At 44.0% G+C, this 12,512-nt stretch overlaps 1 protein-coding gene across 1 annotated transcript; it reads right to left on the bottom strand.

Annotated features, from left to right (window-relative positions):
• Positions 1-6,513: 6,513 nt before the first annotated feature.
• Positions 6,514-10,728, bottom strand: rbm7 (RNA binding motif protein 7). The gene is made up of 5 exons (XM_072695003.1): positions 10,583-10,728; positions 8,310-8,472; positions 8,128-8,215; positions 7,921-8,023; positions 6,514-7,642 (listed from the first exon to the last, which is right to left on the bottom strand). Exons 1-5 carry the CDS (start codon positions 10,673-10,675, stop codon positions 7,283-7,285), a joined length of 807 nt encoding a protein of 268 aa, XP_072551104.1. The 5' UTR covers positions 10,676-10,728; the 3' UTR covers positions 6,514-7,282.
• Positions 10,729-12,512: the final 1,784 nt, after the last annotated feature.

The following is a 12,512-nucleotide window of genomic DNA, read 5'->3' as shown; positions in this document are numbered from 1 at the left end:
TAGTAATAATAAGGATAATGATAATAATAATAATGATAATAATAATAATAATAATAATAATAATAATAATGATAATGATAATAATAATAATGATAATAATAATAATAATAAGGATAATAATAATAATAAGGATAATAATAATAGTAATAATAATAATAATAATGATAATAGTAATAATAAGGATAATGATAATAATAATGATAATAATAATAATAATAATGATAATAATAATAATAATAGTAATAATAATAAGGATAATAATAATAATAATAATAATAATAATAATAATAATAATAATAGTAATAATAATAAGGATAATAATAATAATAATAATAAGTAAATAAGTAATTGTATGTATTTATTTATTGATATTCCGGCTGATTCCGTTTCTATATGTCAGATAATTTGATTAAATTAAATATCTTACAGCTCACACATTGACACCTACACAACATTTGCTTTAACCAAACCAAATAAAGCAGATTAATCAATAAAATAAAATTCAGCCCAGAAAAGTGGACCAGCAGTGATCAGGTCCGTCGCTCCTGTTCGAGTCTGAAATGAGGAGCACCTCTCTGCCTGAATGAGGGGGAGGTTGGGGGACCCGCAGTTCGTCTGGTTTTGTATTAATTTTTGGTCTAGAAATCTCTTTCATGTTCTGCCTGTGATGAAAACGAGACGCAGGTTGTGTCTGAAGGAGCCTCAGACGGAGCCTCAGACGGAGCCTCAGACGGAGCCTCAGACGGAGCCTCAGACGGAGCTCCAGGTGCTTTACGTGTTTGCCGCTCTGTCGCTCAAAACATGTGGAGTCCCAAATCCCACCCGTATTCATACAAGCCCCGCCCCCACGCGATGTGATTGGCCAGGTCTGCCCTGCCAGCCGCGCTAGGAACGACTAGAAGTTCGTCCTCACGAGCAGCCCGCCAATCCTAGCGCGAGAGGCGGGACCCTACCCAGCCAATACTATTCAGAGGGCGGGGCTTGCCGCAAAACGGGTGGGTTATGAAAAGTGCGCCTGTCCTGTTGGATTCAGCCACTGAGGATGATGCTTTTCTCAGATGGACCCTGGCTTTGATGTTGCAGCTACACTGGATGCCCTGTGACTGAGGGGGTCAGGGGTCCGGTTCTCACTGCCCGCCGAAATGATTATGATTTTCCCATGCAGAGTAAATAGAAGTGCCAGGAGAGCTGAGATTATGAGGGATTAGGATGCAGGAAATGTGAAGATCTGCGCTGGAGAAGCTCTGGCTGCTTTCAGGGGATTCGGTGCTTGATCAAAGGGACGGAGATGGGAACAACTGTGCGGGACTGCCGCTGGATTAGGAGCAGGGAGACATATGAGCGAGTGTTAGGGATGTATGGGTGGGTGGGGAGGGGTCTGGGGGTCTGCAGGCGAAGTGGCACCAGTGAACCCGGAAAGCTGGGGGTGGAAATGAGCTGGTTGAATGTTGCATGGATGAAACCCTGCAAGATCAGGCTGGAGGTGGCCCAGGTGGTCAAAGTCAGGGCTCAGGTAAATGTGCGGCCTGTTGGTGGGTATGGTGGCTCCTGTGGCTCCCAGGCGTGGATATATTAGCTTTGACACCTTGAAGACCCGAACTGTGATGGCTAGACGACGACTGGGTCAGAACATCTCCAAAACATCTGGCAGGGCTTCTGGGAGGGTTTCTGTATGCAGTATGCAGTGGTCAGTACCTACCAAAAGTGCTGGTGAAGCGGCGTCAGGGTCATGGGTGTCCAAGCCTCATTGATGTGACCCATGGAGGCCCCACCTCACAGCTTACAGGGCTTAAAGGACTGCAGGACACCTTCTGAGGTCTTGTAGGGTCCGTGCCTTGGCTGGTTCAAAGGGATACAAGGGTTTTGAGGCATGGACTCCACAAGACCTCTGAAGGTGCCCTGGTGGCTCCCAGGCATGGATATATTAGGCAGCAAGTGAACAGACACTTTGACAAGACTCGAACTGTGATGGCTAGACGACGACTGGGTCAGAACATCTCCAAAACATCTGGCAGGGCTTCTGGGAGGGTGTCCGTATGCAGTATGCAGTGGTCAGTACCTACCAAAAGTGCTGGTGAAGCGGCGTCAGGGTGATGGGTGTCCAAGCCTCATTGATGTGACCCATGGAGGCCCCACCTCACAGCTTACAGGGCCTAAAGGACTGCAGGACACCTTCCGAGGTCTTGTAGGGTCCATGCCTCCTTGGTGGCACGTACACAGTATAAGCCAGGTGATGAACTTGGCTGGTTCAAAGGGACACAAGGGTTTTGAGGCATGCGAGGACTCCACAAGACCTCTGAAGGTGCCCTGCTGTGGTTTCTGGCACCAAGACTAACGTTAGCAGCAGATGCTTTGACTCCTGTAAGTTGTGAGGTGGATGAGGCCTCCATGGGTCTCCCAGTGCCCAAGACCCAGTTGCCGGTTCACCTGTTGTCCTTTCTTGGGCCACTTTTGGAAGGTATTGACCACTGTATGTATATAAGACCTGCCTGATGTTTTGGAGATGTTCTGGCCCAGTCGTCTAGCCATCACAGTTTGGTCTCAGATTCTTATGCTTGACCGTTTCTCCTGCTTTTAACACCTTCATCACCCTCAAGAACTGACTGTTCACTTGCTGCCTAATATATCCCTTGACCCCGCGACCCTGGGAGTGGTGGAACAGGCCGTAGCGCTAGATGGTTTGTAGATGGTTCCAAACAGAAGAACCCTTTATGCTAATAATAAACTCCAAAGGAAAGCGAAGAAGGTTGGTCTCCAAGAGGAGGCTTTTGATCACAGCTTTAAGGCCTGCACATTACAGCACACTTGTTGGGTATTGGGTTTATTTAGGGAGGAGGTGTAGGGGGGTGTGCTCCAGGGGTACATTCTCCACCCGCTCCGCGCCCATCGACGCCAAGCAGCTCAATCAATTAAAGCAGTCGACTGTGCCCAGAGTTAGTGCAACTCCGCTCCGACAAAGCACTTCCCAGTACAGCCGTGTACCGGGGAAGGGTGGGGTGGAGGGTCGCTTCCAGGCGCTTCCAGGCCTTTTCAGGGCGCAATCCGATCCTTGTCAGATTAGTGGCAAGACAAAGAGCTCAGTACGCGGGGTGCAAATGCACCTCCACTTTTAGAGTGCGAAAGCTGTGCTGGGATGAACGAATTGATGCGCAACGGGAGCCACTGTTAGCAGGGCTAAGCACTTTCGGAAGGGTAGATTACGACCCTCAGCCTGGACATTATAGGATTTCGGCTGTCACGTTGTTGTAAGCGGGGCCAGTGCGGGCGACAGGCGTATCACTCAGGGCAGCTAAGTGTAACGTGAGCTGTGGGGCCCCTCGATTCAGACTTTGGCCCTTTGGAGCCAGGTGTCTTTGAAGTCTTAGGGAAAATTAACTTAGCGGAGGCTGCGGTTCGAGTAGCCGAATGCGCCAGTTTTAAATGGTGTCGCAATAAAACCAGCCGCCCTTCTGATTTCCACAAAGTGCAAAAAATAGGCCCATGCAAAGCTGCGCGCATTAGCGTGCTTTGTCGGGCTGTACGGCAGCTGTCGGACCCGTACTAACAGGTATTAAACTTCATTTCCACTGCCGTTCCATTGTGTTCCCGTCTTTAGAAACTCTTAACCGATGTCATGCGATTAACTTGTCAAATGCTCAAATCCTGCTCCTTCTTTACCTGATCAGATTTGCGGATTTGGCAAATAGCACATGAACATTACTCCAACCGACTGGTTTATACCTGTCGAAATGATAACTGAGAACTTTTCCTCTGAATAATCTTCTTGGATATTGCATACGAAATGGATTACATGCTCACACCGATCAGCCATAACATTAGAACCAGGGGTCATGGGTGTCCAAGCCTCATTGATGTGACCCATGAAGGCCCCGCCTCACAGCTTACAGGGCTTAAAAGACCGCAGGACACCTCCCGAGGTCTTGTAGGGTGCTCACACTGATCAGCCATAACATTAGAACAAAAAATTAGAGTAATAAAAAACTAAATAATAATAATAATAATAATGGTGGTTTCTGGGACCACCAGGACGTTAGCAGCAGATCCTTAAAGTCCTGGAAGTTGGAAGCTGGGGCCTCAACAGATCGCATACGTGAGCCTTGGACACCCATGACCAGCTCACTAGTTCCCCAGTTGTCCCCCCCTGGACCACTTTTGCTATGTCCAAGCCTCATTAATGTGACCCATGGAGGTCCTGCCTCACAGCTTACAGGGCTTAAAAGACCGCAGGACACCTCCCGAGGTCTTGTAGGGTGCTCACATTGATCAGCCATAACATTAGAACAAAAAATTAGAGTAATAAAAAACAAAATAATAATAATAATGTTTCTGGGACCACCAGGACGTTAGCAGCAGATCCTTAAAGTCCTGGAAGTTGGAAGGTGGGGCCTCAACAGATCGAATACGTGAGCCTTGGACACCCATGACCAGCTCACTAGTTCCCCAGTTGTCCCCCCTGGACCACTTTTGCTGACCACTACCAGGAACATCCCACAATGCCTGCCTGATGTTTTGGAGATGTTCTGACCCAGTTGGGTAGCCATTCTAGTTTGACTAGTCTGGGCAAAAGCGCTTAGATCTTATGCTTAAGCTTTTTTCCTGCTTCAACACATCACCTTCAACTGACTAGGTGTCTAAGTGTTGGTTTTAATGTTATGGCTGATTGGCGTACAGGCCTCTCTAGCTAATCTGAATGAGTAGGAGTCAGAGATCTGGATTTTTAAAGGAAATTGTTTATTGGAAAAATCCAATTCATAACAGATAGAGTTGATCAGCCGAGGCATGTTTGGCGTCAGACGTTTGCTGCTTTAGGGCAGAACAGGAGACGCTACGCTAACGACTGTCAGCAATCTCATCTCTGTAAATACAACCACATGGTAACACCACAACATCCTCTCAGAGCTGGATACAGTTTCCAGTTTTATTACTTGTAGCTTGAATAAAAGAAACGGTTAAATTAAATTTGCTTAAATAAACCATTAGAAACTCATTTCTGTTGCTTTTTACTAGATATTTAGGATTAAGATTTAGAAGAGCTTTCACAGAGACGAGATTGAGGACAATTTACGCCCTGTGTTTGTTAGCAATGTTAGCCTAGCATCTCCTGTTGTACACTAAAGATGGATTGGATACATCTGCCCAGTCCGACTTCCTAAACCAGTGTTAAGATAATAAGAGGTAGGAATGGGCAAAACAACATTTAGCATTATTGTGATTAAATTAAATCATAAAACATATCAATATACATTACATGGATAAAACCTAAGAGATACATATATATATATATATATATATATATATATATATATATATATATATATACACACACAGTGTATCACAAAAGTGAGTACACCCCTCACATTTCTGCAGATATTTAAGTATATCTTTTCATGGGACAACACTGACAAAATGACACTTTGACACAATAAAAAAAGTAGTCTGTGTGCTGCGCCTGTCTTTCAAAGACAGCATTTGGATGTGACACTGAGCACGTGCACTCAGCTTCTTTGGACGACCAACGCGAGGTCTTTTCTGAGTGGACCCTGCTCTTTTAAAACGCTGGATGATCTTGGCCACTGTGCTGCAGCTCAGTTTCAGGGTGTTGTCCATCTTCATGTAGCACAACAATTTGTCTTTTAAGATCCTCAGAGTTCTTTGCCATGAGGCGCCATGTTGGAACTTTCAGTGACCAGTATGAGAGAATGTGAGAGCTGTACTACAAAATTGAACTTACACCTGAGACCTAGTAACAAAAACGAGTCACATGACATTTTGGAGGGAAAATGACAAGCAGGGCTCATTTTGGACAATTAGGGGTGTAGTCTCTTAGGGGTGTACTCACTTTTGTTGCCGGTGGTTTAGACATTAATGGCTGTATATTGAGTTATTTTGAGATAAGAATAAATTTACACTGTTATATAAGCTGCACACAGACTACTTTTCATTGTGTCAAAGTGTCATTTTGTCAGTGTGTGAGGGGTGTATAAAATATACATATATAAATTAAACACATAAATAATATTATCTGAGTAATGGTCTCAACTGTCCAGGGCTAGCTTTCTGTTAGATTCCTAGTAAGCAGTACTTCTCTACAGGATCTTAATGTGTATTTGCACATCTATGTCAGTAATAGGTGCAACTTAAAGTAGCTGAAGTCAGTGTATGTTTCTGAATGGACTGTGGATATCCTCAGGAGTTCCACTACAAGGAGAACAAAAGTAATGGTGAACTGGACATAGTAGAGTGTGAAATGCTGAATAAACATAATTTGTATTGGTTATTTAACATCACCGTTTCTTTTTTCTTAATTCCAGTATCAGATATGACATAGGTTTGCATGCATGGGCTCTTTTTTTTTTTTTTTTTTTTTTAAATCATATTGTTGCAAATCTGTCATCACATGCATTTGAGAAGTTTGCAAAATTCAGAACTAGACTTGAAGCCCATGACTTTGACATAGACCAGGCAATTATAATGTTTGTGCAGCAAACAGACAAGACAACACCAGGGTGATAGTTTCCTTAAAAAAATGAGGCTGTATTTACAATAAAGTTATTTTTTGCAGCATTTCTCATGGCCAGGAGAGAGAGAAATCACACTGTACACATATTCAGCAAATACATGTTGGAAAACCTCTAAACTGTAGTTTTTGAAAAGTAGAAAGTAACAGAGACAACCCCTTCCCGTTCTAAAAACTCCTGAGAAATCTAAAACTTGACATCCGGTTTGACTAAAGGTTCAGTACATACACCTGCTGTGAAAACTGAACTGCTGGCAAAGCACGTAAAGGCCATGACTTACTAAAACACTCACCACTCAAAAAGTGTAGAGATGTAGAAACGGTGTCAATTGGTAAAGAAGCCTGTGGCTGAGGCATTAGTCATTCAGTGCCATGGTAAAGTAGCATGTGGTGAATGCTTTGATAAGTCTGGCCAATCGAAACATGATCGATTATTGTGTCTGAATCAGAAAGAAGGCCACAAATACAAAATTTATAATAAAAAAAATTAAAGACATCAGATGTATTGGGAATTGATCCCTGAGATTGACAAGTGTTTAAAACATCATTCATTAAAATGCCTCCTATTACTGTACAAGATGATTTTCTCAAATTTTCAGGTCTTTAGTCAAACAAATTTCATAACTGTTTCACAACATCACATATTGGGCAAACACCTGGAAAATCCTCCATTTAAAAAGTTCTCTTTTAAAAAACAATATAAAAACACAATTTCTTTAACAGAGTCTCTCGTTTCACTTGTTTTAAAACGACAACCGCGCCGTTTCAGTATCGTTTCCAGCGTCCATCCCCACTCCCGTCTCTAGAGTCTCTGCGTCTCTCTGGGGCGTAATCTCTGCTTCGGCCTCCGCCGCGGTCGTCATGCTCGTAGAACTCACCTCGCTGCCGGTCATGCCGATAGCTGTTGCCGTGCCGGTGGTCCCGGCCGTGATAACCACCGCCGTCTTGTTGCTGGGATTGGCGGTGGCTCCTGTAAGGCGGGCTCTCCTGCTGCCAGGGGCTACTGCTCCCACCCCTGAACTGCTGCTGCTGCTGCTGCTGCTGCTGCTGCGGATTCATGCCAAGCTGGAAAGCTCCGTTCAGCTGCTGCAACTGCTGCATCTGGACCTGCCACATGTTGTTCATCTGCAGAAAAGACACACAGATTTGAATACTGTGGAAAAGTCTGCAAGGCTTAGGTCATGGTCACTTCATCATCCTACCCCCCCCCTCCCTGTACGGCTCCTGGATTTAATTTAATCCTGGAAATACCCAATCACTGAACAACTGGCATCCGGGATGAGAATCCTAGCATTGCCCATCATCAGCAAACTGTTTTCCGCAAATATCAAGTCTGGTGGATATTCGAGCGATCACATGCACTTAACAACATAGCTGTGAAGAAGCCTTTAAGGTGCGCTCACCATTGCTTGTCTCTGGAGAGTGTCAGGTGAGGAGAAACCCCTCTGGAGGTTCTGAGGAGGGGAGTACGATGGAGAGCTTGTCTGTTCTGGCGTCCTGTCATACCTGAAAATTGAAGAAAAGGCCCATGCACCTAGCATTAGTGCCCTAACTGTGAAAAGCCTCTGCAGAAGGTCAGGCATTATATCTAGAGAATTTGTGAGGGATACCTGCCACCACGAGGATTGGGCGTGTTCGTCGGACTGGAGTTCTGGGAGTTTGCAGGACTTTTACCCTCTTGATTAATATGACTGCTACCTGTCTCACACACACACACAAGCCACACACACACTGTTAGGGTGTCCAGGTTAGAGTTCCAGTGTATTCACAACCTAGACGGACGGTACCCAACCTGCTCTGTACTGTATGTTGAGCTGCCTTCCATAAAGACGGACTCCGTTGAGCAGGTTCATGCTATACGGCACGGAGACCTCATGCTTGAAGTTCACGAAGGCAAACTGTTTAGACTTCCCATCACCGTCCTTCGGGATTTTGACTTTGACCAACGGTCCAGCCTACAGCAAAAATGAAAGAGAAGCATTTCAGAAGAGGACAAATACACTAACTACCATTCATGTTGTTTATTTAGATGCTAAATCAAGAGATAATCCTGTGTTTGGGTCACTATCCAGTCCATCAGCTCCACTGACCATATAGGAGCACTGTGTAAGTCTGTAATTCCAGACTGTATCCATCTGTTTCTCTGCACACTTTGTCAGTTAGCCTCCTTCCACCCTGTTCTTTACTGGTCAGGACCCCACAGGACTGACCACCACAGAGCAGACTGTAGTATTCGACTGGCGGGTCATTCTCAGCACTGCTGTGACACTGACGGTGTCGAGTGTGCGAAGCATCCAACGACCACTAATGAAGAAGGACTCGAGGCCGGCCGACACAAACTGTGCAGCAACAGATACAGAGCTTCCGTCTCTGACTTTACATCTACAAGGCGGACCAACTAGGTAGAAGGGGTGTCTAATGGAGTGGACAGTGAGTGGACAGACCCGGTGTTTAAACACTCCAGCAGCACTGCTGTGTCTGATCCTGTGTCTGATCCTGTCTGACAAACACACTGCTCATCTAGTCCTTGTAGAGAAGTGCTGCCAATAGAACTGGACTCCTGTAAAGCTGCTTTGCGACGTCAGGAGAAGCAGAGGCAACATTAAATGAGCAGGTGTCCCAATACTTTTGTCTATATATATATATATATATATATATATATATATATATATATATATATATATATATACATACACATTGCATCTGTGGCTTGCTGTCTGTCTGTCTGTCTGTCTGTTTATCTCTTTATATCTATCTCTTATTTATTTTCTAATATATCCACATCTACATTCAGTAGCTTGATTTATTAATCCGTTTTCCCTTTTTATTGCTCTGTGTATCTAACCATACAATACTTTTGGGAGGAGTTGGGGATGATGAGGTGGGTTGGTGAGCATTATCATCATCACCATCATCATCATCATCATCCTCCTCCAACATCCAGACATCACTAACGCTCTGGTCACTGAAGCCTTCATCCCCGGACATTAGAGACAGTTACTCCAACAGAACCAGGATCAACTCCTGATTTCAGAAGACACAACGAACGAGCAGGTGTCCCAATACTTTTGTCCATATAATGTACCTCTTCTAGGGAAGTTTGGGGCTACTAACAAGGGCATGCAAAGCAGGCTGAGACACAGAAGGACTACAGTCTGGAATTATAGGACTACACAGTGCTCCTTTATGGGAAATGGAGTTGATCAACTGGACAGGGAGTGTAGAAACAAGGAGGTGGTCAGTCTGTGTCCAATTTTACTGCTGTACATTTAGCTAGTATATGGCTGTAGGAGTTGGGGAAATGAGTATTTCTTAGTTATCAACATTAGACTAAGGTCTAAAAGGTTGTCTGCTCCACTAAATCCCAGGTCCTCTAATACAGCCAGAGGACCAGTGGTGAATGATCCAGGGCTCCTTCAGCTCTGTCCCTTCAGAAAGCAGCTGGCAAAAGCTGGATAAAGCCAAATTACAAACATATATGCATGTAGAGATTGTGATTTTATCCCACATACTAAATATTAAATAATAAACTGCTGACAGTATTAAAACACCTCGACTCTCCATCAAACTGCAGGGCTGGAACTGGTCGAGTGGTCGTGTTTCCAGTGCAACTGTTCAATACACCTCATTTATAGGTATATTTTAGCATTATTTATAATAGAAATAACAATAATAAATGCCTTAAATCGCTGTTATGATCTACAATAGTTTAAATATGCCTCTTATATGATCCAAATCCGAGCTGGAGGAAGCAGAGAGCCGCCTGCACGACACCAAACCTGCCTCTGACTGGAGGTGGACTAGTGTTAGCATAGCATGTTAGCTAGCTATGCTAGCTAGCTTTCTAGCTATCTAATTATACACAATCGATCAAAATCACTGGACAACAGTGTCCAAATACTAAAAACTAAGCTTTACAAGCTCAATATTTTACACACTAAAGCCTAAAGTTAGCTATAGCTAGCTCCACACATGCACTGCACTGGTATACGCTTGCTAATAGCTAATTAGCTAGTGCTAGCTTGCTAACTTAGCTAGCTAAATCAATATTATCCAGAAACCTGCCTGTAAAAACAGCTCGAACAGAAGCTCTTCTGTAACTTGAGGGTCCAAGTTGCCGACAAAAAGGGTCCGGTCTGCTTCGTCGGCTATTCCCATTTTGGCAAGGTTTCAGGCCGAAAGCACAAGCTAGCTAGCTGTCTATCTATCCACGTCCCGGCGTTAGCTATGTTTATATGGGCGTTCCAATAGGCGGACTTGTGTCCTAGTTAGGGCGCCTATCTAGTGCGCAATGTGCGTACTTGTGTAGGAAATAGAACTAGTCGTAGTAGAATTAGCTAGAGCAGTTTTAAAGTGAAGGTAGTGTACTATCAGGCCTGCTTGTGTTTAAATTAGAAGATTAGAAGAAGGACTACACACTGCCTAAGCGAGAACGCATATTGGGACGCAGCCCAATGCCGTAAAACGCCGTGTGTCGATGCTTGCTGTAGTGCTCAGCTGCTGCAGTGTGTCTATTATCCACATGTGCTTCTCAGACTAGCCACACCGCGGCGCTTTCACACCACATATTGTTTTGTACGGATGATGAGGTCTTTTTTAGGACTGATTAGAACTGCAGAATTCATTTTTGTAGACTCACATTTTTATTATTTGTTAATTCAGCATGTGGAAGTTGTGTTTGCCAAGAAGCCACGGTCTAAAGGCATCGCTGAGTGATCATCAGAGTCATAATCCGATCACAATGAGTCCTTGGTGGCTTTACATGTGGCCAAGAGCAAATCCAAAACCGATCCGATGGACAAAAACGCATGTTGACCCGGGCCTAAGCAGATCAGGGCTATGAGGCTGTCTGTGTTCACACAGCAGATTAAAAAGGGGCCCGAATCCGATCTTATTCGTCAGATTTCACACAGAATCTGACATTTTCACTTGTGATTTGGGCCACATTTATATGTAGTATTAAAATTCTATATCATATTTTCAGTTTTATCAGATGTCATGGTCATTTTAGGTCAATCCAACCCGACACTCATTATAAATGTATACTGAGGAGAAGGGAAAATGGGTCACCTGCACGTTGCCTATGTGCCATTATGCTGTTGGGGATTTTGTACAGCCATACGGCAGATTCTAGGGAAGCACCTGGGCCACGGATATGGAGAGATGTTTAAAAGTCGCTTTTTGTCCCATGAGTCTCAAGTCAAGTCAAGTTAAGAGGCTTTTATTGTCTTTTTCAACCCAGATCTTGTACACAGATGACGTGACATTAAAAGCCTCTTGAATTTGTCTGAGTTGTGTCCTGAGTCTCTGGGGTCCAGACTAAATCTTAAGTGTCTGATAAAATGGGTCAGAGCCAGAGTCTCTGGGTTGCAAGTCGGAGTCGATTCTCAAGTCTGTAGACTAAGAGTCTGAGTCGATTCTTGAGTCTCTAGATTAAGAGTCTGAGTCGATTCTTGAGTCTCTAGATTAAGAGTCTGAGTCGATTCTCTAGTCTCTAGATTAAGAGTCTGAGTCGATTCTTGAGTCTCTAGATTAAGAGTCTGAGTCGATTCTTGAGTCTCTAGATTAAGAGTCTGATTCGATTCTTGAGTCTCTAGATTAAAAGTCTGAGTCGATTCTCTAGTCTCTAGATTGTGAGTCTGAGTCGATTCTCTAGTCTCTAGATTAAAAGTCTAAGTCGATTCTCTAGTCTCTAGATTAAGAGTCTAAATCGATTCTTGAGTCTTTGGATTAAAAGTCTGAGTTGATTCTCTAGTCTCTGGGGTGCAAAGTTGAGTAGAGTTTTAAGTCTCTGTGGTGTAAGTTCGAGTCAAGTCTTTAGAATGGAAGCCAGAGTCAATTCCCTAGTCTCTGGGGTGGGAGCCTGAGTCAGTTCTCGAACAGCAGGGTTGCAAATCTAAGCCAACTCTTCAGTCTTGGTTGTGAGTCCAAGATGAGTCTTGAGTCTCTAGTTTGAGAGTCTGAGTTGATTCTCTAGATTGCGAGACCTAGTTGA

This window comes from Salminus brasiliensis, chromosome 13 (genome assembly GCF_030463535.1).
Source record: "Salminus brasiliensis chromosome 13, fSalBra1.hap2, whole genome shotgun sequence".
Lineage (NCBI taxonomy): Eukaryota > Metazoa > Chordata > Actinopteri > Characiformes > Bryconidae > Salminus > Salminus brasiliensis.
This window is presented reverse-complemented; position numbering and strand designations above follow the sequence as displayed.